The sequence below is a fragment of the Lutjanus erythropterus genome, chromosome 20, assembly GCF_056507025.1.
Source record: "Lutjanus erythropterus isolate fLutEry1 chromosome 20, fLutEry1.hap2, whole genome shotgun sequence".
In the NCBI taxonomy this organism is placed as follows: Eukaryota; Metazoa; Chordata; class Actinopteri; order Lutjaniformes; family Lutjanidae; genus Lutjanus; species Lutjanus erythropterus.
The window spans coordinates 20,117,884-20,145,332 of NC_139336.1; the positions used below are offsets into that span (position 1 = coordinate 20,117,884).

General features: G+C 38.9%; 1 protein-coding gene and 1 long non-coding RNA gene across 3 annotated transcripts; both read left to right on the forward strand.

Moving 5' to 3' along the window:
* The first annotated feature begins 364 nt into the window (after positions 1 to 364).
* On the forward strand, positions 365 to 26,918 carry LOC146308434 (AP2-associated protein kinase 1-like). 2 transcript variants are annotated; one of them, XM_084746517.1, is made up of 20 exons: positions 365 to 1,489; positions 3,690 to 3,808; positions 6,418 to 6,526; positions 7,356 to 7,498; positions 8,621 to 8,742; positions 9,133 to 9,214; positions 9,547 to 9,679; positions 9,811 to 9,914; positions 10,242 to 10,324; positions 10,488 to 10,648; positions 11,654 to 11,775; positions 11,910 to 12,275; positions 12,650 to 12,786; positions 12,889 to 13,085; positions 13,171 to 13,260; positions 14,338 to 14,430; positions 14,528 to 14,635; positions 15,017 to 15,187; positions 17,442 to 17,549; positions 18,797 to 19,485. In XM_084746517.1, exons 1-20 carry the CDS (start codon positions 1,327 to 1,329, stop codon positions 18,895 to 18,897), a joined length of 2,712 nt encoding a protein of 903 aa, XP_084602643.1. In that variant the 5' UTR covers positions 365 to 1,326; the 3' UTR covers positions 18,898 to 19,485. The 2 variants fall into 2 exon arrangements, with proteins under 2 accessions (XP_084602643.1, XP_084602642.1); XM_084746516.1 differs by lacking the exon at positions 18,797 to 19,485 and adding an exon at positions 25,957 to 26,918 and having other exon boundaries at positions 367 to 1,489.
* Positions 20,039 to 23,621, forward strand: LOC146308435 (uncharacterized). Its single transcript, XR_014772663.1, has 2 exons — positions 20,039 to 22,117; positions 22,182 to 23,621. It is a non-coding gene; the product is annotated as an uncharacterized LOC146308435 (long non-coding RNA).
* Positions 26,919 to 27,449: the final 531 nt, after the last annotated feature.

A 27,449-nucleotide genomic window follows, 5' to 3' on the forward strand; every position in this document is an offset into this window, starting at 1 on the left:
CAGTATTTTTTTTCACAATGTAGGAGATATCGACTGTTCCATAAAATTCTTATATATTCGAAGTGAAATCAGGCTGGCATGAACGGTTTCCCTGGTCTGGTCGTGTCCAGAAAGGAACCCGCAAAAGATCTCGCGAGACCGATCATTTGAACATTTATCATGATCTTTTCTTATCATTACCGGTGTTTTCTGCCCCGAAACCTGCCCAGATCTTAACCACAACACTGCCACGTTATAAAACATGATTAGTTTGTACAACGTGCGCATGGAAGAAACGACACATTTCTAAATATCGCGAGAGTTTCGCAAATCTGGGGTTCCCATATAGTTTTTCGACCGTTCGTATATGGGCTGAGCGATATGACTTGAACGCGGCATATGACCACACAGGCGAGGGGGAAGGGAGGCTGCAGCTGCGCTTTGAACTACAATTCCCACAATTCCGTCCGCGCGTCAACAGCAACAGCTAGGATGTTGCGATATCGCTGGCAGCCAAAGATTGCTGTGGTTGCAGAGATTAGGCTGCTGGGTTGAAACCTCTGTCTCATGTTTTGGTAGATGTCAAATTCTGTGGTTTGTCATTAGCAGTTTCAACAGACGGAGGCTTTAGTTTGCTGTCGTCTCTGCGCTTGTTTGTGTTGATGAAAGGCTGCATCGCGCTAACGCGTTAGCTTACAAAAATCATAGTTTTATCGTAAATGGAAGCAATTAAATAGCTAAACGGCAGCTATGTGCCACCAAACGGTTCGCTCCACTTGACTGAGGATGGAAAGATTTTTTCGGGCAACGGTATCACACAAGTTACACGTCGGATACATCGCAGTCGAAGACATTATCTTCTTCTTCAGGGGATAACCTGGATAACCTTACACGAAATGTCATAGCGCCTAAGTAGCTAGCACTTAGCTAGCTGGGTAATGGCTGGACGAGATGGAGAAGGACCTAATGTTATCATCAGCAGCAGCAGCCCGACCATGAACAGCTGGATGGATAGCTAAAGAAATACTTTCTCCGGAGATGCTTTAGCCTCCTGGGTGGTGTAATTCACTTACATAACGGCGGCTAGTCGCAACCGCTCTAGCTATCACCACCAACTGGCTTGTGTTGGCAGGCAAATGGGAAATTTGCCACCAAAAAAAAATCTGGGTTGTCTCAACATCATCATAAGTGACAAAGGCGTCACTGCATGTTTTTGAGGCTGCAAATAGACTTCGTTAGGTTTACAATCTGATTATCTATCAGTGCAATAATTCAGAGCACAGGAAACAAGCTGTGCGCCTGTGATTGAAGCCACAAAAATAGTCCTCCTGTCTCCTCCTCGACAACATGAGGAAGTTCTTTGATTCTCGTCGAGAGTTGGTGAGCTCCGGGCCTGGTTCTGGAGGAGGAGGTGGCAGCTCTGGGTCCAGTCATGCAGGCGGAAATTTCATTGGCAGAGCCTTCACTGTCGGGCGACACCAAGTCACTGTGGAGGAAATCATTGCTGAAGGTGAGAGGAGGATGCACAGGCCAGACAGATCTTTTTTATTTCCATGCATGTTGTTAGAGAGAGGATATTTATGTATGTGTGTGTCCTGCATGCTCCAGCCAAATGCATGAGTCACGTGACAGAGCAGGGATGTAACCTTATGCCATCCTCACAGGAATGATGGAGCTGTGCATCCATGTATCTTGGATACATAAATGCAAACTAGAGGCCTTCTCTCAGCTGCACTCTGACTAACAACAGTTTCCTGTTAGCTGTTTTATGATTATGATTCGGTGTGATTCAAGGAGATAGAAACCTACCTGGTACAGCACAGTTAGAGCAGTTGAGACTGTTGGGCAAAGCAACTGATGCTGAAGTAGAGGCCTTACTTGAACAAAACAAAGTCATTTTTATTTATCCTCTGCAGCTTTAGAATTGGGGAACAACCACTACTGAATTTTAGGGCTGATTCTGATATCAGTATCAGGGAGTATAAAGTTCAGTAAAAGTCTAATATTCTTACACCTACAGAATATAATGTAAAAAAAAAAAAAAATACAGAAAAGATACAGAAACATACATTGTTTGAAATGTAGTAATCAACATGTTTGGTACAACAAATTCCTGTTAGCTGTTTTATGATTCAGAGGTGTGATTTAAGTAGATTGAAATCTACTTGGTGCAGCACAGTTAGAACAGGCATTTGATTTAAAATGAATAAATAAAGGTTAGCATAGAGCAAAGATGCATATCACACACAGTTGTTAGATTTCTTAATGGAATCCAAGGGAAGGCACTTTGTAAGGCTGTTGGGCATCAGCACCTAAGTACTGATTTTGAAGCAGATGCTGACACTTTACCAAAATAAACTCATTTTCACCATTTTCAAACTGTGAATTAGGGCTTCACAATTAATCAAAGTATTATTGAAATTGCAATATGGCCAAGTGCAAAATCCAAATTGTAGAAAATGCAGTTTTTTGATAAAGTTAAAATGTATGTGAGCAAAACAAAGTTAAAATGTAAATTATGATGCGAAAATGGTCATTCCCACTTATTGTACTGCATATTGCAATTGCATTTTCAGTCAAAATAATCATCATATGTCTTTTTTACCGGTCATAATAATAATGAAGCACTGTAGCACAACAGAGATGTCCTGGCCTACAAATCTTGTCTGTAACAAACAAAAATGTTACATTATCATGATTTCAGTAGGTTTTTTCAGCAAAAATGATAATTCCCACTAATCAACTAAACTAATCATATCACGGCTGCAGTATCTGTCAAAATAATTGCATTAGGATTTTTTTTAACCATATTTTGCAGCCCTGATTTATAAATACCAGGGTTAGGCCACCTCTAAAACTGTTGGGTATCAGCACCAAGTTACTGATCATGACGTAGAGGCCTGTACTCGACCAAAACAAAGTCATTTTATTCATTATTTTTAGCCTGGGAATACAGTCTTTTGGTTATTCTTATATTTGTGTTTCTAATGTTTTGAATAAGTTAAACAGTTTCTTTGAACACCATGTGAGCGAACAACCCCTGTAGCACAGTATAATAGTTGAGTAAGAGAGTAATAAAGGAGGACACGGTTGTACTACTGATCAGAATGTCTGCAGTTACTGTATATCAATATTTGCATTAGAAGTGGACGCTCAACCTGCACACATGTCCATCTGTATCTCTTTATAGATTTGTAGTGCTTCAGTGCTATGCAATAGCATTTCACACATGCCAAGTTGAGGATGCAGTAGAAGCCGCAATGCCTGCCTGAAATTGATGACTCTGTCACAACTAAACTCGGCAAAGTGAATTTGTGGTCTGAGATATACCAGATGGTTAGGCCTCAATGTAGGCCTCTACGTAAACCCTGCAGCAATGACATGACTAATACATAACGCTATAAGGCTGCACCATTTGGTCCTGATTGTCTGTGTTGATGTGAGGCTACATGAACACAAATTGCCACAGTTGTTGAAGTAATTGGGTGTAACAATTAGGCATGTCAGCTAAATTTCCAAAATAATGATGCCCTAAGAAAACTTGTGAGAATTATTTGATGTTAGAGTTTCACAGAAAGTCTTGGTTACAATTAAATTTGGTAAAAAATGTGTTCAGATTTTTTCCTAACTGTTCACTGTCAAGACTCTGATGCTATCATCTCTTTGAGGACTGACATTTGTTTGATTTGCTCTCCTTCTCAATCCTGCAGGGGGTTTTGCAATTGTGTTCCTTGTGCGAACAAATCAAGGGGTGCGTTGTGCTCTGAAGAGGATGTACGTCAACAATGAGCATGACCTGCAGGTGTGCAAATGCGAGATTCAAATTATGGTGAGTTGCTGAGATCAAATATCTCTCTTGCTTGTTCTCGCGCTGAGCTCATGTGATCTTCTGTTGGGGGTAAACACACAATATTTAAGTTCTGTCACTAGGGGTCTCCCACTTTAAAACAATAACAAAAGGCATAGTGTGATGATATAGTGAAGTAGCATGGGATTGTGGGAGTTGTTGTTTTCATTGTTAAACAACCACCATTGCTGATGAAAATCTATCCAGGGTTTAATATTTTTCATAATAAGTTAGTCTGTGGCTGCCAAATATGTTTTATTTAGTTTTATCCCCATACTTAACAAAACATCCAAACATCCTGATTCCTTTGTGCCTTATGGTTTAACATTCAGCATAAACAGTGAACAGTACTTGTTGCCAGTCACCTATCGTGGAAGTAGCTTGAATATGACCCATTAGGAAACACCACATCACAATTTATGTGAAAAGTGGACAACACAAGTGTCACAGTTAAGGTAGGCTATGTTGAGTTGCGTTACATTGCCTTTTCTGTATTGTTTTAACATACATTTAAAATTTGACCACCAAATGTATGCGCTTGGTGGCCCATGGGGCCAGTGCTTCATAAAATTAGCATCTATTCCTGCTGTCTGGCATGAAATCATGTTCACAGATGAGGTAATGACTTAAAGTTTTTTCGCATCATGTTCAGTCTTGTTTCCTTCGTCAGTCTCTGACATGTCCTGTGTTTTCCTGGAACTTATTGCAAACTAGCAGCTGGAAATGCACTGCTACCGTGAATAAGTTGCGTTTTTCTCTGGGTTTGACGGTTGTTAGAAACATGGGATAATGTAAGTACTCAACTCAATAAAATATATAGCATAGGTCTAGAACTTTTAGATACTTAAATGCAAAAATGTTACATATTAAAGCTTTCCAACTGCGCACAAAGTCAAAAATAAAGCATATGTCTTTTGAAACTCTAATTGTGCCTGCATTTTTCCAAGAAATCCACAGATGCAAGTTCTCTGCTCTATCCAGAATAACTAAGAACAAGTGCTGAATTTGGTACACACACAGCCTGCAGCAGGGTTGTTTGGATAGTTGTACTGTATTTATTCATCTGGTTCTTGGTGTGCTTTGTTTTTGTTTTCATTGTATTGTCTTACATGTCCTGCTTTCCTGATGATGAATTGTAGGCGTTTTTTGTATGGACATCAATTCTTAAAGGACTATCTAGCTCTTGATGGGATGTTATTTTTCCAGCATTCGTTGTTAAGATTTGAGTAGTTGTTCCCCAGTGAGGTCTTTGACAAATTTATGACAAATTTTGTCGGTTGCTTGTATCCCTGAAAAATGACACTGAATGTATCCCCGCTATAGATTTAAAGGACCAGTGTGTAAGATTCTGTAGCGTCTAGCAGTGAACTTGCAGACCGCAAAAAATCCCTGAAAGTCCATTTCCAGCCAGTGTTTCGTTTTTTCGTTAAGAGTTACCATAGAAAGATGGTGGCGAAAAATGAAGACCTCTATGGCAGAGACGCCCTCTCTCTGTTGACATAAAGGGCTCATTCTGAGGTAACAAAAGCAACAATTCTTATTTTCAGGTGAATATAGATTAATGAAAATATACGGATGAAAATTATGTTAAATTTCTGCCAGGTTCTGCTGATAAATCCCTGTAAATCCTATACACTGGAAAGGAGGAATGTCCCTGTATCATCCAACCATTTGATCTGATAGATATCAGAGCAGAACTGGGATTTATTTAATGTATAATAGACACTAACCACAATGTGTAAATATTCCATTGGCAGCCTTGAAGAGTTATTTCTTAGTTTTGAAGCATATTTTGTAGCTGGACTCCATCATTCACCGATTTCAAACACAGAATCTGTTCTTTTATGTCTGAAGGAACATTCAGGAAGGAAGGAAGGAAGCACTGGATGGTCAAATTACAAAAAGAGTGAATGCATAAACATTAAACAGAATTACAGACAGTACATTGTAACAACATAGGGCCTAGTTTTGCTTTTGAAACAAACACTAGAAGACCTTAAAATATTTAGTTACAGATGATGTGTGGTGTCATCTTTATTCATCTTATGTGATTACTTTATATCACAGTCTTATTCATTCTCTCTTTTACTCACCTTCTTCCATTCATACACACACACACACACACACACACACACACACACACACACACACACACACACACACACACACACACACACACACACACACTCACTCATTGGCAGACAGACAGTGCTTCACCTCAGCTGCAGTGCTTGACATTTTTTCATTGCCTAATAGCTTCCTGATTTTAGCTCTCCATTGCAGCTCCCTCTACAGGCGATGGCCTCACACTGCACCCCAAAACAGCACTGACCAGATTGAATGGAAGAGTTATGGCATTAAAATTCATGGCGGCACAATATGAAAATATTTCCCTGCCTTTTCCATCTTTTCTTTGTGTTTCAAATCATTTAGTCGTTCGGGTGGCATTTTCAAAGTAGAAAATGAGGCCATCTTCAGTCACGTAATAATATGTGAACACTATGCATCACCTCAACACTAGGTTTTTTTGTTACAAACTTTATTCACAGTTGTTCGTTAATGCTCTTGAACATGTGTTTGTGTTTTTGCAGAAAGACCTTGTTGGTCACAAGAATATTGTTGGTTATCTGGATTCCAGTATTACAGCTATGGGATCGAGGGATGTGTGGGAGGTTTTCATACTTATGGACTACTGCAAAGGTGAGTGATGAAAGGAAAATGGGCTGCGATTGATGATGAGTTTAAGCAGCACTTTCAGGTTCAGCTTGAACATGTGTTACAGGATAGGTATGCTGGTGAGTGATTAAAAGTTCATCCCACGTCAAAAATACAGGCTTGATTCTAAAAGGGTTGAGACACTGTTTGAAAAGTAAATAAAAACAGAAAACAGTGATTTGCAAGTCCTTTCAGACCTATATCCAGTTGAATACAGTACAAAGACAAGATGTTAAATCTTCAAACTGATAAACTTAATTGTTTTTTGTAAATATACACTCATTCTGAATTTGATGCCTGAAATATATTCCCAAGAAGTTGAGACTAGAGCATGTTTACTACTATGATGCATCACCTTTGTTTTAGTAAGCATTTGGGAACTGAGGACACTATTTTTTGTTTGAAAGTGAAATTCTTTCCCATTTTTGCACAGTGTATGACCTCAGTTGTTAACAGTCTGGAGTCTGTTGTCGTGTTTTGTGCTTCATACTGCGCAGCATGTTTTCAGTGTGAGACAGGTCTGGACTGCATACAGGCCAGTCTAGTACCCACACTCTTTTACTACAAAGCCACACTGTTGTAATACAGAATATGGCTTGGCATTGTCCTGCTGAAATAAGCAGGGTCATCCCTTAAAAAGACAAGTTTTGAATGGCAGCATATATTTCTTCAAAACCTGTAAAAACACTAAGTAAGAGGAAAAATGTGTATTTTTGAGTTTGGAGTAAAGTGTCTCTTTAAAAGCATCATTGTTGTAAAATATAAGTTAAGATTCAGTCATGTCCTACTGTATAAACTGGATGTTATTTTACAGGAGGGCAGGTGGTCAATCTGATGAACCAGAGGCTGCAGACTGGCTTCACTGAGGCTGAGGTTCTGCAGATCTTCTGTGACACCTGTGATGCTGTTTCTCGCCTGCACCAGCGCAAGATACCCATCATCCATAGAGACCTTAAGGTGATACATTTTGCCACTCGTGTTCTGTGTGATGCTCTGCAATACGTAGGATGGGACAGGCAGGCAGCCTGTGTTAACACAGGGGAAACGCCTACTAAATGTAGATCACCATGCTGTGTGAGGTCTTTTGAAGAATCGTGATTGATATGTTTGTGTGAGTAGAAGCTGTTTAATTATGGAAGGCTCTAATAGGAGGGGAGAAGAGATTGTCAGCTGTCAAAATACCTCAAATAGTTCAATTTCTGCAAAACACAGTCAGCTACACTGTGGTTGTATCAATTTTAAGTTACTGTCACTTACTAGATTTAGTTCTTATGGAAATATTCCTTTTTTTTGCATTGATTTGCATAAAAAATGAAAATAATGAGAGTGTGTGTGTCATAACGTGAAGCTGGTTTCACCTTTATTTCTGTATTAATCATTAACTCAAGTCCACATGTTGCAGGAAGCAAGAAACTTCTGTCAGAACGGGTCAAATACTGCACCATCTCCTTGAGGAGAATGCTTAAAGGGATAGTTCGAATTATTTGAAGTGGGGTTGTATGAGGTAGTAAATGGTGGTCGACACACCCCCAAGTCTGGAGAAGCAGCAGCAGGACGTCTGATGTGAAAAGCTAAGGAATGAACTGCTCTGGACAGGATCAGCAGGATCAAACTCACAGCCCTCGCTAGCAGGCACCAGAAATATGAGTCAGTTATACTATTTATCAATATTTTATTCATTTACAAAGCCAGTTAACTATTGCAGCAGCCCTCCTCTCTCCTTGCTATGGCTCACTGGCCTGGATGGTGTTATCAGCAAAAAGGGAGAGATTATGGTGCGTAAACAGTGTGGTTTGGCAGCATTTTGATCTAGAAAATAAAAATAAGGTTGTATGTAGGCTGTGTCAAAACAAACCGGCATATATTCACTCAACTGGAGCAATGCGTAACCACATTCAGCCTGGTAAAAACTGCTGAAAAACCAGGCTATTTAAGCATGATAGGGGAAAGCGAGAAAGAGCAAGAAAGTGGTCATGCAAACGAGCGCAAGAAAGAGCATGTGTGAATATGAACAGTTTTGATGTGATATAAACATTCTTTGATCATAAAGCCTTTGGGTGTCATTTTTGTTTTCTGCAGGTGGAGAACATCCTCCTGCATGACAAGGGTCATTATGTGCTGTGTGACTTTGGCAGCGCCACCAACAAGTTCCAGAGTCCGCAGACTGAAGGAGTGGCCGCCGTGGAGGAAGAGATCAAAAAGTTTGTGCCTCTTTTCATCCGCTTTGGTGATATTTGCAGCTCTCATTTGTTAGCAGTCCTTTTAGGTATGGCTGCTCAGAAACTTGTCAGCAGCTTTTCATTCATGAGCTCTATTGTTGTTTTTATTTGACTAATTGAATTTTTCACCTCTTCCTCATATGGACTGTAGGTTTCTAGACGGCACTGTAAATATTTTGATGTATGTGCAAAACAGGCTTTGCTTGATGCAAAATTGAATTTGCTACAGATAAAATCACTTATTTCATTTGTATTTATGAGCATATAACACTTGATAGGCTGTTTCATTTCACTGCCACACATAAAACCGTTAGTTTTCTTACTAATTTTCTCCTGTTCAGTTCCTACCAATTTATTCCTATTTTGTTTCAGGTACACCACTTTATCATATCGTGCCCCTGAGATGGTGAACCTCTACAACAACAAGATTATCACCACAAAAGCAGATATCTGGGTGAGTGAAAAAGCCTGTGGTAAATAAACTGATCTCCAAGAGAAACCTGGTGTAGGTTTGTTAAGTTGGGGATATGAGTTTTAGTGGTTGTTTCTTCTTAAAAACAAAAAGTTAAAATTTTAAGTTTTTCAATAGTTCAAAAGCCAAAAGGTTTGCTTCTGTGATATGACTGAATACATAGGTTTTAACCTTAAACCAGCTACTATTTAGTGGGGAAAATGTTTGCTGTGTGACTTACTGTGTATTATTTGTATTTTCAGATTAATTTTCTCTCCTCTCCTCCTCTGTCTTTGTTTGGTGCGATGGGGTGTGCATGTGATTGTCTTCTCCAGGCGCTGGGGTGTTTGCTGTACAAGTTGTGCTTCTTCACTCTGCCCTTTGGTGAAAGCCAGGTGGCCATCTGTGATGGCAGTTTCACCATCCCAGATAACTCCCGCTACTCTTATGATCTTCACTGCCTCATTCGTTAGTCCTTCTTAAACACTGATCATTCTTCGGCAACATCAAATTGAGTTTTCACTTGTGATTGAAGCATGGATATCTTCCTTTCATCCATTTTTGGAGTCTCACTCTTGTTTTTTCATGGTGTGTTTTAGGGTACATGCTGGAGCCAGACCCAGACAAAAGACCAGATATCTACCAGGTGTCCCACTTTGCTTTTAAACTAGCTCAGCGGACCTGCCCTGTTCAGAATGTGAAGGTCAGTCTCTCTCAGCACCAACGTCAGCTGAAATATTTGGATTTTCTTGGCTTTCTGTCAACAGGGATCGATTTCCATGTTGTATTTAGTGGAATCTGCTATACAGTTGGTTCACTGCCTGACCAGTCAGTTTTCACACTGTGGGAGGAAAATCTAGTCCAGTTCATCAGTTGCATGCAGCAGGAAATGCTTACAGCACTGACTATATTCTTTATTACAGTAACTGCCAACTGCAGGAATCACCAAGTTTTGCCTGTCTACCATTGTCATTGATACTGCTGTCTTGTGGAAATTCAACAATTATACATTTTTTTTTCCATAATCCAGAATTCTCCGATTCCTTCTAAACTTCCTGAGCCAGTCAAAGCAAGTGAGGCTGCTGCAGCAAAGAAGAGCCAGACTAAGCCCAGGCAAGCATGACCTGCTTACATTGTATTACCAATAAAGCTGTAGTGACACTACATTCTGTGGAAGTAATTAGGTACAATCAGTATTCTGATACTCATTTAATAATTATGTTAACACTATTGGCCATGATTAACACGAAGGCCAACATGCTCCCTTTGTTGCCAGACTGACGGATCCAATTCCCACCACTGAAACCTCGATCACCCCTCGCCAGAGGCCCAAAGCAGCCCATACCCAGCCTGCGGCTGGCATCCTACCCATCCAGCCTGCTGCTCTCACCCCTCGCAAGCGGGCTAATCTCCCTGGTGGTGCAGCTCAGCCTGTGGGTATGTACAGTGCTCCGTTCTTATTCTCCTATTCATCATAGGGAGATGAAACTGAGCTTCTGAATAAAGATGTGCATAAAAACAGGAATCCCTCTAATCCTCAATGCACACAATAAATGCTGCAGTTCTCAACAGGAACAGATCAAGAATACAGGTTAAGACTCGTGCAAATTAAAGCAGGATAACCACAGGCCCAAAGTGATTATGTAATGATTTTCTCTGCACTCTGAACGCAGCTGCTGTTGATATCACTTTTTGTACCTGTTACTAATCACTTTGATGTCTTCTACCAGCATTTAACAGATCATATAATCCTCTTTTGCAGATTACATGTAAGATAAATATTACCTCAGATGCTCCAGTAAACTTTTTATATTGCTTATATTTAAATTGTTGTGCATTAGTACTGAACAATATATAAATTAAACATATTGTAATCATTTTGACAGATGTTGCATTTGTAGTATGAGACATGATTTTCATGGGAATGGTAGATTTAGCATTTTATTCTGACTGAAAAAAAGATGATGTGATTTAGGGTCTCAACTGAATAAGTACTTGCACAATTAGTTGGCTAAACAATTAAATGACACCGCCCTCACTAGCTGGTGCCAGAAATACTATAATTAATTAACTATATTTTATTAATTTACAAAGCCAGTTAACTGTTGCATCTAAGATGTCCCCATCAGACAGCAGCCCTCCTCTCAGTGACAAACAGACAGATCCCCTCGTCTCCTCTGTGAAACACCTGGTCATTAATTACAACAGGTGAATAATAGGCATTATGTTGAGTCACAAAAAACAACTCCTTAGTCTTAATTCCATTAATGAAAAGGGCATTGTCTTCACGCCATTTAGTAAGCACAACAATATAATGAAAATATGTAGACTGATTAATTGTGTCTCTTGTCTGCACATGACAAACTAACATGGTTTTAAGATACAGAATATTCCAATGCTGCTGTCTAATGTGTAGCCTGTGCTCTTGTTAACATCTCACAGGAGTCAGCTTAGACCTCTCTCAGCCAGCTGCAGCTCTGCAGTCACAGAAGGTACAGACTTCAGCCCTGCCTCTCATCCCGGCACAAAACAATTCAAATCAGGCTGTGACTCCACAGAAGCAGGTACGTACTGACAAATTACACTGACACCATTTATATCAGCATTACACACATTTCACAAAAAAAAAAAATCACAGTTGCTTTTGGGACCTGGAGCAGGAAGTCATTTGAGATTTAAATGTAATCATGTGTGACAGCCAGTGCAGCCAGTTGCAGCTGCAGCAGCAGAGACCACAACAACAGCAGCAGCAGTCGTGTCACCAGTGACCAAAGCTGACATCCAACCACAAGCACAGCCGATAGTTCAGCAACAGACCACACCTCCAGCCGGGGTCAGCGCCGCCTCCCAGCAGCCAGCCCAGACTCCATCGAGCCCGGCTCCGCCTCAGCGCCCAGCCCGACGCAAGCAGGCCAGCCAGGCTCAGCAGCCAGCGGCTCAGCCTTCACCCAGCAAACCGACCGCTGGTCAGCTGCCTGCATCTCTTCAGCAGCAGATAACTCAGCCATCAGCAGCCCAGGCTCAGCCCGCCTCCACCGAGATCAGCCAAAAAGCGGCTGAGGCAGTGAGTGGCCCTCTGCAGTATCTGAACATTATCATCACTGTAGAGCTTTGTATTTGTCTATAAACTTTTAAGTGGGTGTCATTTGTTCTTTTCATCCATCCATCCCTCAATTGTTTCAAATTTTCCTTATTTGAGAAAAAAAAAAAGAATAACTGTACTATCCCTGCTTGTTACCTCCTAAATCTATCAACCATTTTGCTTCTCTTAGACACGTTTTCTCATCAAAAACTGTGGCTTTGAGTGAAATGAAAACTTAATGACATGGCTTGTCCACACATTTGTGTCAAGCAGTTAAACACAGTTGGCTGTGAGAGTTTCTGTGACTTGTGAGATCTTCCATGAAATATTTCCCTGATCTGTGTTTTTTTGATCAGACTCCACCTGCTTCTCCAAAGACCGAAGAACGAGGCCATGAGCGCACACCGAGTGATGCCACAGTGAGCAGCGTTGCCGGAGTCCCAGTCAGTGACACCTCACAGCAGCCACAAGCAGCTAATGGAGACACTGCTCAGTAAGTGCCATATATACTAGAACTGGCCTGAAGAAGAGTGACACTCAGGTCTTCTCCTGTTTGTTTTATTTATGACATTTTGTATGTGTTTTTAACCTGTAGGTCACTTACATCTCAACCAAGTACCACCCAGCCTGTTGGGGATGCAGGACAGGACCAAAGCAAATCTGGAGCTGCTGTTCCTGCGTCTGGCGGTGCCACCAACACAACCACTCAACCTGCATGGAACCCGTTTGACGATGACAACTTCTCCAATCTCAGTGCAGACGAATTCAAAACTGAAGACAAAAAGCCTGCTGGTAGAGTTGATGTGCATGTGTACATTGTGTTTTAAATATTTTTAATGTGTGATTAACTGTTGAAAGTTGTGTTTCTTTCTTCCAGACGCACCTTCAGATCTTGAGCCAACATCCTCTGAAGAGTTGATACCAGGCCTGCAGTCCTCAGCTGTGGATAATACACCTCCAGAGACTGGTATGTCTCAGTTTTCTCCTTCTCTCTCTTTTTCATGAACCTGAACCCATGAAACTTTCACTGACCATTTAGTGACATCATCACAAACTCATCCTCAGGGAGAACCACAGAGGAGGGATCCCACTCTCAGGATGGAGGGAAATACAATAGAACAATCCTAACAGCAAAATCACATTAAATACAGAATTTGATTACCAAATTTGAGACACATATGTGAGCATATTTTGTAAAACAAGCAAATGTGTTTTTCTGTGTTGTCAGGGAAATAACAGTGAAATTCAGATCATTGCAGGAGCATCAGTTTGTTTCTGGGTCAGTTTAACACTGAATATTGGGGGAGAAAATTATCTTATTTTAGCTTTTAGCGGCATTTAATGACTGGTCATCACAAATATTAGATCAGTACAAGAGATGTACAGCAAAAAATTGTCCCCACTTCACTTTACCGATGCCATATAATGCATTGTACAGTATCAGTCTGAATAATGTAATGTCAAGCATCTCAATGCACCTCATCCATTAATCTGATGGCTTTAAGAAGCTTCTGAAAGCCAGGGCTGCCTCTGTGCATCACATAAATAAAATAAGGGGTTCAGTCAGAATACTAGAAGTGACGTTACTCTAATGATGTTAATCTAAAGAGACAGTACTGCTGATCAGCCCAGCAAATGTACCCACTGATTTTTTTATGCGTTTCCTTTAACAAGTTAGGAAAGTTAAAGACTTTATTTGTTCATAGACTTATTAGGTTAAAGTGTGGCTCAAGTTTCCTCATTTCCTCTGTTGGTTTGTTTAACATGCATTCAAGGAATTTCTACTTATTTAGACTTGTGAATAAATTTGATAATGTTTAAGAAACTGCAGTTAATACCAGCTACAGATAACACATACTTACTTGACTTGGTATTAATTGTTGCAATCTGCCCAAACAAGCATTTGTAATGACACATACCCAACTGAAAAAATCTGCTTCATCAGCTTCCTCACACATACATTTTAAAGCTCATTTTTAGGCTTTATAGAGAATGTTATAAATCCGTTATCTACCTGCTCTAAAACACTGCCTCTGTGTCCCAGTTGAAAAACCATCAACCCTTCTTGATATGGATTCAGGAGCCTCACTGTTGGTTGTCCCTGATCCTTTTGGTATCGAACTGTCAGATGCCCCAGGTAAATATTTCTCTTTTTCTTAGTTGTGGTTGCTACAGTTGATCTTGATTTTGCACTTGGCTCAAGTATGTCTCTTCAATTCTTGATTGACCTTTAGAGAAGCTGATTGAAGGACTCAAATCTCCAGACACGTCTTCACTCATGCTTCCCGACCTCTTGTCATTGTCTGATCCCTTTGGTGGCTCTGTGGAAGAGGCTGCAAAAGGTCTGTGTGTTTCAAAATGCATTCCATTTATTTATTTCTTCGGTGGTATTTGCAGTCAGGGTTTCTGTGCCCAGGATTTTTTTGGGCAAACCTGAAACATGATCAGTGATGTGGAGGAGTCATAGTTTTTCTCATGATATTTTAATTGTTCAAATCTGGTTGAGTGGTTAATAACACCTAACACATAACATAATATGTTTCTGTGTTGTGTCAAACTCTTGATCTTTAAATATTGTTGTTATCCTTCAGCTTTGCAAAAAGAAGAAGAACCCAAAATCAGAAGGTGTATGATGATTATATCTTAGAACCGTGGCCTTGTCTTCGTGCTTGAGCCATAACTAAACTTAACTCTCTTTTCTGTCCACCTTTGGCCTGTTTCAGATCCTCTCACTACAGATGACTCTCTCCTGGGCTGCTCCCTGATCTCCGGTCCGTCCGCCCCTCCCCCAGCAAGCAGTGCCACCTCCTCCGTCTCTTCTGCTCCCACCTCCGCAGCCTCTGCTTTGGATGATTTCAGCCTGTTGTCTGGAGACTCCACACAGCCTAAAGCAGGTAAGACGATGCTTTTTAATTAGTCACAGAAGGGTTTCGTCACATTAGCGCCAAATATTTAAAACTACTAAGAACAAACTTTGATTAGATGTTGTCTTCCAGTGATAAGGTTTGTCTGTTTTATGCTACATTTTATTTAGACCCAGTTTTGTATAGCTGAGAGAAATTTGTAACTGCTGTGGATCTTTTAAGATCAGAAAAAAAGTGCCATGAAGTATAGCTGAAATTACAATCAGTCATTCCTTTTTGCAGTTGAAATGAACTTTCAACTTAATTAACTTGTTTTTTTAATGTATTGCTAATTTTTTACTATCAAAAAGAAGAAAAATGGTCTGTGCTGAAGGGACATGTCAGTGTCTGAGTTTGATTGAGCAGCTGGCAGGCTGCGCTACTGAACAACAGGCACTAAGAGAGACAAATTAAATAAACTTGCTTTGCAGCATAGAAGCCACAGTTAGACAGTGTGTTGTTAGCAGTAATACTGAAGAGTAAGGACCACAACATCTAACTGAACTTTAATGATATTTACAGGTATGTTTATGTGTTGTTTATTGTGCTGGAGCTGATCATCTAGTGTTATTTAGCTAAGCAGCCTGCTAACCGATGTAAGCAGTAGGGCTGCCCCCAACTAAAGATTTTCTTAGTCAACCAGTAGTTGTTAGTTCAGGCTATTAGCTGATATGTCTTCACACATTTATGATACAAATTTAATTATTGAAATACATATTTTGGGGCTCAAAGTTAGCCGCCTGTTAAATGCTAACAGCAAAGATGCTAATGATTCTAAATGTGTCTGAAAAACCAGCATGGAGACCGGACACTTAGGTAATTTATTTCAACACAGTGCAATCTCTCAGGTTTTGTTGTTCAAAACATGGGGATAAATAACTTCCAACTTCACAAAACAAATATTACTAGACTTAAACACAATGAATGATGTGTACTTACAAATTAACTCACTCGAGCTGTTAGCAACAGTGCACCAGTGACCACAGTGTTACAAGAGTCTGTGTTCCTCGGGGCTTAATGGTATGGTGCAACTCCTCAATGAAGTTTGAGGTGTTTTTTTTTTTCTGCGACAAACGGATAAATGAAAACTCAACAAAGACTTTTCCTTTCTTTCTAACTTTTTGTCGACTGTAAAGGGGCAGCTCTAGTAAGCAATGCACTTTATTCTACTTTTTTTTTGTTTGGTCGTTCATTCAACCAGCTAAGTTTCAGGACAAGATGCGTATTTGTGTTTAGAAGTTAGATAAGGACACTTTAGCAGGAAAGCTAATGTGGGTTGTTGTCCAAAGTCTGTGTTGGCCGCTGACTGTTAATGTGACCATCTGTGCCATCTATATAGACAGAGCTGACAGTATTCAACAAATTAAACAAATTCAGGGGACACCGTCATGAAATGTTTAAATTTAAAATATAAATTTCTTCCTATTGCTTTCCGATTAATTTTCTGGAGGAAGTTCACACAAGATGAGGCTCATCGAGCTGATATGGATGCTGTAGCACACAAAAAAAATTCTAAGAAAGCAAATCAATTTGACGGTAGTTGGGCTTAAAGCTGTTGTCAACACAAGAGGGCAGAAAAACTCTAAAACAAACATAAACTTTCCAACTACTTGTGGAGTGACATTTGTAACTTTAGTGACATTTTGTGCAGTAAGCTGAAGTTTTCAACCACTGGGTGGCAGCAGAAGCATTTCCATCACCTCCTGACAAACTCATCTGATCCAAATTCATCCTGACAGACTATGTTACCTTTATCCCCATAACTTCATGAAGTTTCAACATTAAAGTAAATGAAAAAAAATCAAAAACTAGTTTTAGAAAGATAACCGAGTGCTTCTTTTGAGTGGAACAATCTATAAAACCGTCTTGTGTGTCCGACATTGAGCGCTCCACAGCTGTGGTTTAGTTGTTGGTTCTTGGCTGAATAATGAAGGCATTTCTCTGTGCCAACTCTGAATTACAGCCCGACCACCAGCTGCATGAGCCTAATTGCTGCTGATCTCTTCTCATAATATCTTATCAAACACGCTTTGGAGAGCTTCTGACATGTTTTTGCAGTAACTGCTGACTTTCTGATTTTTATATATATATATATATATATATATATATATATATATAATGTCGAGGAAGGTACTGAGGGAAAAACCAGAGCTTATTTTTCTAATCTTTTCACTCCTTCACCTAAAACTTTTTCCGGCTTTCATACTTTTACCTCAACAACCCTCCTATCTTTTATCCCCTGCAGACTCGTCCCTCCTGATCTCAGACTTCGAGCCCCAACAGGCCAGTGCAGAGGCCGGCACAGAGGACGAGTTCGATCCTATTCCCGTCACAGGCAGAAAGAACTCCCAAGGTGAGTCTTTACATTCTCCACAAGGAAGCACAGGTGGGTGACACGGGTTGATCTTTTGGTTTATGGGTTCCACTGCGTTGCATGCTAATTTGATAAATAATGAATGGATTAGTCAAACCTGCTGATAACAGGATCAGGTGCCTTCACTATTTTTACATCCTTAGAGTTAAAGGGAATTCAAATTATTTGAAGTGGTGTATGAGGTATTATGCATAGTCATTGTATTATTTACAGTAGATGGCCTTCAACACACCTCCAGTTTAGAAAAGCAGAAGTACCTTCAATATCAGTTTAAATATACACTATATTTAGAATATTTTTGCCATTTTATCTTACTGTCTATAAGCATTTTCAGATGAAAAATGATCATTATATAAGCCAAATATCACTCTCTACCAAGCAACCAGACTCCTTTGGCAAAAACAGTGATTTTACCTCAAGGAACACAGAGCTGCTGGTCTACCAGTGCGTCAGTCTGTTAGTTTGATTGTGTTATTGTGTTACTCTGAACTGTCACTTTGAAGCACTAAAGTCACACCATAACAAACTGACTAAACGGTTAAGACAGAGGTAGACCAGCAACTCCTGTGTTCTTTGAGGTAAATTTACTTTTATTAATTTTGATAATGGAGTTTGGTTGGTTTGGAGAAAGTGATATTTGGCTTATTATAACACTGGTTTCCAGTTGGCCAAAATATGTGTTGCTGTTGCCCCTGTCCACGGCAGTACATTGTTTTGCTTCCACGCTGGTAATTCTACTGCTTCAACAAACTGGAGGCATGGCGACCCACATATACTATAGCTAATATATTGACTATCAATAATAATATCTTCAGTATTTTGCGCTTTTCAAAACAAGCTAAGAAGCACTTATTTATACAGTTATAAAAAAAAGGGCAGTCAGAGCAGTTAAGATATAATGAAAGATAATAAAACAGTGAAACTAGTAAAAACAAACAGTAATATCAGTAAAAAGCAAGTGACTTGAAATAAGATAAGTACCTCATACAACCCCACCTCAGAAAATCTGAACTATCCCTTTAAGAATGTTTTAAAACCAGTAGACGTTAACAGGGTAAATTCTGCCCTCTCTTCTCTCTCTTTCTTGACCTCTCTCTCCCCCTCCTTGACTGCTGTGTTTGCTTGTTGTGACTCCCGCTCCTCTGCTCCCCCCCCCCCCCTTGTGTTTGCCTGTATTCGTCTCCTCCCCTGCCTTCCTCCCCCTTCCTTCTTGTCTCTCCGGCCAGTTTCAGGAGGCCACTCGCGCAGTAACAGTGGCGGCTCTGAATCCAGCCTGCCCAGCTTGGCGCGCTCCCTGCTGCTGGTGGACCAGCTCATCGACTTGTAGGCGCGCCCCCCCCCCTCACTCCCCGCCCCCCAGTAGAAGCTGTAACACTGGATTATAGACTGGCATAGCATAACGGCAATCAACACTGTTGTCATAGCTAGCTTCTTGCAACCCCCCCCGGCTGTCATCTCCATTCTAGTTCCTACAGTAGAAATAACCTTCGCCTTTCAGTGCTTCTTCATTCCTGCCCTCTCTGCCGTATCGATTGCATCATCTGGCTTCTCTTCACCTCTCATCTCTCACCCTCTCACTCACATTTTCTCTTTGTTGTAGTCTCCACACATCACTTATCGTCCATCAGTTAAAGAGTGGCCAGTACACTAACATCATCCTTTCTAAACCATTACAAGCCATTACATCTTTCTGTCAATCAGGATATAATATTGCTATCCCGTTTGTTTGAACAATATTGCATTATGTCTAATAGCAAACAATAGAAGATCATTGTTGTAATGTACAATAGGCATAGTTATAAGTGGTTGTAGTTATTATGGTGCACAAGTGAATTTGTCGTCGTTTGCCTTTTTAAATTCTCCTCCCCAGATTTATTTGCACATTTTAAAGTAAAACCATGGAAAAGTTAAATGAGCATTTGTTGAAATGAGGTCAGTTCATTTCCTCTATAAAAGGGAAACTTAGTCATGTAGCCTGATTTGCACAGTAGCATAAATGTTACCTCTGTCAGGGCTGTATGGAATGGAATATCTTTAACAATTTAAAGCTGCTATAGATTAGACTGAAAAATCTTATCAAACAATCTGGAAACAACACAGCCATAACCACACGTCCTGCTAACGCAACACTAAGTTATTGGGTCAGAGAGAGGACACTAAGATTGGGTTGCACCAACGAAGATTAATTTAAACAAAGATTAGATCAAATCAGAGTTTAACAAAGCTGGATGTAGAATTTGTAATTCCAGATTTAAAATTGAGTTTAATGAATGTGGATATATTTGATTACCCAAATCTATTTATAATATAGATAATTAGAAAATAAATTTCAGTGCGCTCAGGAGCTATTCCTTAACAAAACATTATGTTGTGTGCTAGTTAGCTAAAAAGTTAACAAAACACTACATTGTTTGTTAGCTAGTTAAAAAGTTAGTTAGCCTAGTTAGCTGGCTTATGTGGGGTTTCAACTTTTTAACTTTAAGATAGTTTTGAAGTTTGGTGCAACATAATTTAAAGACCAAAAAGATTAAATGTGAATCCTTGTTGGTCCAACCCAGCCTAAAACTTTCCCTGATCAGACTAAACAGTGAAGTGCCATAAAATAATCTGTGAAGAAAACTGCTGACTGGTGGAGCTCTGAAACTCAAAATCCAACTGCAAAACAACATCCGACAATTCAAGGTGAACTTGTTTTCCAGACGCACTGTACTTTTCAGACAAGGACCTATTATTTTAAGCTTATTTTTCACTTCATCGTCAAGGCAAGCAATAGGTTGTTTTGGAATTAAATGACAAATCAGTCATTTAACAGTGTTTATAGCAGTGTGCCATATCAATAGAAAATGCATGAAATCATGAAAATAATTTGAGTAATCAACAGTAATAGGAAATAGTAGAAATACAATAGCTATAATATATATAGAGAGACTATTCAGGTCATTTTTTGGCACTAACAGAAACAGTCTAATATGGCATTTTCACTCACTCACCTTTTATTTTATTAATAACACAAACATTCATCCCGCATTGTGCAATCTTTCTTACATTCCTATCATTTGTTACTCCTGATTTATGTAAATAGATATCTGCTACCCTGCGGGCTCTTATCCAGACCATAGAATTGGTTCTTCCCATGTATATATCAAGTCATTGTCATAAAGCTTTACTTGTGGAAAACATATTGCTTTACTTGTGAAATCTCACATATATATCGATATATACACTCCGTATATGGATATATATATGAATGAAAAATGACATTGTTTTCCTGTTAATAAATGTTAATATGAATAGAGTGTTAGAGAATGAATGTAAGAAATAAATATTAGTCTATAATAAAAAATATCTATGATTCTTAACACCATAATCACTGAATAATATTGAAGAATACTCTATATAAATATTTCATTCCTCTTTGTGGAATTGTGTGTTGAGAAAGTTTTTTTCTTGGTTATATCTACTCAATTATTGTCAGTACATTCAAATGTATAGATGATAATCCTAGTCTTTGTTCAACCTGGAGATTAGGCTGAATCCCATGTCTTACTCCACCCTCCTCCTCCTCCTCCTCCTCTGTGAACAGAACGCGAGCCTGTGTTATGTTTGTTTACATGGACTGACGAAGGATTATATTTTTATTCAAAACAGTCGACAGTTTTCTGGAAAGTGGGGAGCGTAAATAACCTCTTGTTTCATTTCATCGCTAAAAACTAGAAACTCTTTTCTGAACTTGTGCTTTGTAAAGCTTTGTTTTGCTTTACCGGTTTTAGTGATCACAGAGTTCATATCAAAAAGCATGGCAGTGTTGTTGAATGTTATGTTCATGTGTGTTGGTATACAGTGTTAATGATAAGTATGTGTGTGTGCGTGGAGTCAGAATTGTTGGATGTGTTTTCCAGTAGCCTACTTGTGTTGTTGTTTGCTGCAAACATGGCGACGGTCACGTTGTCATTAAAATCTCTTCTGAAAGCACAGCCCCACCCCTCCACCCCTCCACCCCACCCCCTAAATTCTCTCAGGAAGTCAGAGCTACATCACTCTCTCTGAGATAAGTATTGGCTTACTGCTCCCCAGTCTCGCTGTCCGCCGGAAGTCTGCGCTCCATATTGCGGTGAAGAGAATTTGTCTGATAGGTGATGTGTGCGAGGGGCTCTGTGAAGTGTGAAAAAGTTTAATCTGCCAGTCTAAACAGCGACGCTGCTGTAGCATTGGTTTGATTTGGTTATCAGGCAGCATTGAGTCAGCTGTCCAGGGTTTGAAAGATCAGCTCCAATCAGCAATATAAATGTTTCTGTAGGATCAAACAAAGTTATTTTGCTTCCCATGCATGATCACGGGGTATGGATGTGCATTTCTGCCAATATGCTGAAGAAAAAGATCCTGTAAGTCATTACAATGAGAAACTTATTCAAAATAATGAGTTAATATCTCAAAATAGTTTCTCAAAGATTTCCTTACATAATGAGTTAGTATTTCAAAGAGCAAGAGTGAGAAACTTTCTAAAAATAATTACATACTAAGTCATACCAAGTTATTATTTAGAGAAAGTTTCTCATTATTTTGAGATGCTAACTCATTACTTTGAGATAAGGAAGTCATTATTTTTGGAAGGTTTCTCACTATTTTGAGATACAAACTCATTATTTTGATAAAGGTCTTCATTATTTTGCAATACTATCTCATTTTTGAGAAAATGTATTATTTTGAGATACTAAGTAATTATTTTGAGAAAAGTGCTCATTTTGAGAAAAATTCTCATTATTTTAAGATATGAGCTCATTATTTTGAGAAAATTGCTTTTTTTTTTAGAACATTTCTCATAATTTTAAGACATGAACTCATTATTTTGAGAAAATTTCTCATTTTGAGATACAGACTCATTACTTTAATAAAGGTTTTCATAATTTTGCGATATTAACTCATTATTTTTGAGAAAAATTCTCAGTATTTTTAGATGCCAACTCATTATTTTGAGAAAGTTTCTCATTATAATGACTTACAGGATTTTCTTTTTCATTACACTGACAGATATGAGCTTCCATAACAGTGGGAAGACTACCTCCAACTTTTTTATTTCATTTTGCATGTTAGAAAGTGATTTCAAATAGCATTTATAGTGCATTATGTCTTTGTTTGATCAACTAGATCTGGAAGAACTGGAAGGTAATTCAGAGATAAGTTTAAATGATCAGGATTAATAGTTTTTTTTATTATTATTTAAGTAAAACAAGAATCATGAATGCTAAATCAGTCATCTTGTGGTTTGATGCTGAGGAAGTGCACAAATCTTAATTGATTTCACATACAAGTTATATTTATTCCACTTAAAAATGTAGTTAGCTGTTGAATGACTGAAGTCAAGGCAGCAGTATAAAATAAATCACCTCAAAACTGAATCTTAAATTTCAGAATCTGAAAATAGTGCCAAAATCAGGGAGCACAGGTTGTGACCTGTTCATATCCTCTTTGATGATAAATGGTCAAGAAATTCATAATAATGTGATTAAATATATTTGTTTCTCTCCTATTTCAATTTTATTTGTTAACCCCCAAAACTGACAGTATTTTGAATTCCTGATTTGAATTTTGAATGACATAATTTTATCTTAGAAACAAATTAAAGCTTGCAGGAGTGGCTCCCAGGTGCATCTACAGTGGGCACTGCATGTGAAGCTGAAAGCTTGTTTTTTTTAAAATCATCTTTCTGATCCTTCCACTGAACAACTCAATCATTTGCAGTTACTGTTTGAACCTATGCAACTCCCGAGCTTCTTCTCCCTGTAGCCGCCAGTGTGCTGTTGTAATCAATAAAAGCCAAGCAGGTAGTGAGATTAGTCCTCGATGTGAAACAGACGCCCCTCCTTTTTCTCTGTTGTTTTGCCAAAAATGAAAGCTGTCAATTATCTGATACTATTGAGTGTTTTGAGACGCCTCTTGTCTTTATGGCCCAAACCTGCGTCAGAGCTGTGGTATCGTGTGCTCCTTCTATTTTTGTGAGATAATTAAAGAATTATAAAGGGATGGCAAATAAAATACAAATGTGAATGTCAACGTGTCGAGTATTGATTGTAAGGTTTATTTATGTCCTTGTTTAGAAAATTGATTAATGTAATGCAACAAAAGTACATGATATATACACAGAATTATTGGGTTCATAATGTTTTGTCAAAATTCTGAATTATATTTGTATTTAAAATATTTGCTTTAAACAATCTGATCTTAAAACACATTTTGAAGCCTTTTGTGGCTCCAAACTAAGGGAGCAGGGCAATGTGTCAGTATTAAATTGATATTGTGATATGAGACTAGATATCATCTTCAGTTTTGGAAAGTTACTTTCAAATGTAATATATTACATATTACTAATTACTGTTATGTTTGGGGCTGTTTTATTTTTTTTTTATTTTTCTAAACTTGCTCTGTGTCAGAAAACTTCCTTGTCCCAGACAAAAACTCACAACTTCAGACATTTAAAAAATCTGTTCCATTGTTTTAAAATAATTATTTTAAGGAAATGGTTGGACCCTTTAAAATTGTCCCAGATTCCTGTCTTCTCAGTCAGATTTTGGTTACCTAATTAAAACATGGTTTAATTAGGTATAAAAAAGGTTAAGCTATCTCACTATTTTTTGGCAAATTCATTAAATAATATTGCGATCATGTGTCTCAACCATAAAATGTCAACTCTGTAGCCTTTTACATCAAAGATAAATAAGAATTATTGTTTAAAAATGTGCATTTTGATTAATGTTAAGAACTTTAAACTTTAAAGAATAAAATGGCTACTCACTGCAACTGTGCTGTGAAATGAGGGAAATAAGTGAAATAAGTAATATTTTGTTAACTCTGTAAGACATCAACTCCGTCAAATTTTCCATCTGACTTGACGTCTAAATTTAATTTAAAAAAAGTAATAACAAGGAGGTTGACCCATTACAAGGTTTAATAGCCAGGAGTTTAATCTTTTAAAATGTGTTTTCCCCACATAATTGAAGAGTAAAACAACGACAATATCTCTGGTTCTGCTGTATCGATTATTATCCTTTTTTGTTCCTAAACTGTCCATCATTAGTCCAAGACTTTTATAGGAGTACAACAAATCCATGGAGTTCTCTTTTAACTGCTTCTCATCAGACTTGCATGCAAAAGTATCTGTATGAGAATAAGATTAAAATTATATAATAAGTTATTTGTTAATTTGTTGCATAATATTTTCGAGCAGGTTCAGTTGTCTGATGCACTAACAAAATTCTTATTCTGCTCAAATAGCAGGTTAATTCTACTCAGGTAAGCATCGACATCAACTTCATGCCCCATTAAAATGCCAGTCCATTTTTGTTTTTTTGTTTTATTTACATTTTTGTGACTATGACTCCATCATTTTTTCACATCTGCTACTGAGCAGGTTAGGATTGTTTCCAGAGCCTGACTGATATATTGACGTGAAACATTTTATTGCAGATAGTTTATCCACCAGAGAGCACAGACGAGTTTACTTTCAACTGTAAGGTGATCCACACAGTACATAATATCTCCAACAACCAAATTCAACAGGTCTTTATAAAAGATGCTTGTCTTGAGTTTATTCATATATATATATCTATAAGCATGTGTGTGTGTGTGTGTGTCTTTGTCGTGAATCGTTTTTTTTTTTCAAGGCAAATGCAAGCACCCAGGTGTCAGTAGTGGTATGGTTGTATGGTTATGACTTGAAAACTAAATAAAAAATAATAAATCAACCATGTCTAAGGATTAAAAATTGACCTCTAGCTTCACACGGGACCCAGATCCCAGTCTGTTTCAAATTCTGGGGAAGAGTTCTGTGTTTAACCTCTTCATCCATCACAGCCACAGACATTCTGTTGCTCTTAGTAGCTAAACTATTGTACAGGCTGGGAACAGATATCTATCAGTCTCAGAACTCCAGGGTATGTTGGGCTTTTTTTTCACATGACCTGTCTGAGTTTGCTGATAAATATCACATTCAGAACATGCAGTTTAAAGAACACAGGAAAATGTTACACCTTTGTCCTTGTTACTGTTTTTCTTTTCCACTTTTCCACTTCCTTTGTGCAGTGTTATATCATTAGACTTTAATTTACTTAATAAAGATTGTCCAGGTAAACAATAATAGAACTCAGTTGTCCACCAAAGTGGAAAATTGGCTTGAATATAGAACATAAATGGTAGCAAAACAATGCTGGAACTCTAAAAATAAAATACACATGTAAATAATACAAATAATATTCCTTACCATTTCTTATTATGATGTTTAATAGGCATAACTATATTTTATGCAGTTATATGTTAGTGATTTGGAGGTCAGCAAAGCTTTTCAGCAATGCATCTTCATATATGACCTTTCTCTCATTATTTCCACACACAGACCTGCAGAGGGAGCTCAACAGTAATGTACTGCGAGCCGCTCAGACCGCGGCTTTTGTGCGGTTCACTGAGGACAGTCAGAGGCAGAGGATCCAGCAGAAGACTGCTGCGTGTGTCCATAATAAACACATGTTGCCATCGGATGAGAGGCACATACAGCACATTACAACACCAGATACTTCCACCAGCCTACAGTTTATACCTGTCAACCAAGTGTCCCAGTTCCAGCCCCCACAGAGACCAGTCACCTCTGATGTCTTCCAGCTGGCCCCTTTTAAAACACCAGCGAAAGAGAGCAAGATGGCATTCAGCAGCTCCTCCTCTTCTGCGTCTTATAAACCTGCTGAGGCGTCTGATGTTTTCCTCCAGGCACCGTTCGGAAAGAGGCATGAAACCACCAAAGCTGTTCCCAGTAACACTCACATATTTAAGTCTGGTGTACAGCAACAATGTCGCCTGGTCCCAGTATCATCTCCTGCTGCCCCTCAGTCTCTTGGTGTTCGGGCCCCTCACATGCACATGGAGGCGCCTCTGCTCCAGCAGCCGGTGGCGGTGCACCGGGTCGTCTCCAGGATTGGTCAGCAGGCCGCCGTCGGTTCGGTTGCTGTGGGGCCTTTGCATGCCTGGACCATTGGGGGGAAACCCCTGGAAGACCCATTTACTGCTGCACCTTTTCATCCGAGATGCTCTCAGGGGAAACCTTGAGATAAATACGCCAAGTCAGAGCTTTTTCCAATAATCTAAGGAGCCAAAATACAGTTCAGTGACAGTATTACCCAAGTTTCTAATGTAGTTTACTCTTGTCATTATTCTGCAGTATTAAGATGACTAAATAATCATTTTTACCAAGTATGTACTTGTTTAAACCTAAAGGGATAGTTCAGATTATGTGAAGTGGGGTTGTATGAGGTACATTTCAATAGTCAGTGTATTACCTACACTAGATGTTCGTGATACGCCCTGAGGTTGAAATAGTACCAGCACGGAAGTTTAGCAGTGTTCTGCTGTGGACATGGTCAGCAACAACATGTATTTAAGCCACTTAAAAAAGGTCCATCTCAAAAATTAATATCAGTTGAAGTGTACGTTATGTTAGAATACTTTCACCACTTTGCCTTGCCGTCAGACAGCCTTTTCTGATGGGAAACTGCCGTTATAGAAGCCAAGTAACACTCACACTTGCTCATTTTGCCTTGGGTGTTGCTGGTCTACCGCTGCCTCGAGTAGTCAGTTTGTGTGTTTTAAAGTGACAGTGACATAATAACACAAACTAACTAACTGATCGAGGCAGTGGTAGACCAGCAACACCCAAGGCAAAAAATTACTGACTTTGCAAAAGAAGGTTGGTTGAGCAAGTGTGAGTGTTATTTAGCTTCTATAACGGCAGTTTCCCATCAGAAAAGGCTGTCTGACGGCAAGGCAAAGTGGTGAAAGTATTCTAAACATAACGTACACTTCAACTGATATTAATTTTTGAGCTGGACCTTTTTTAAG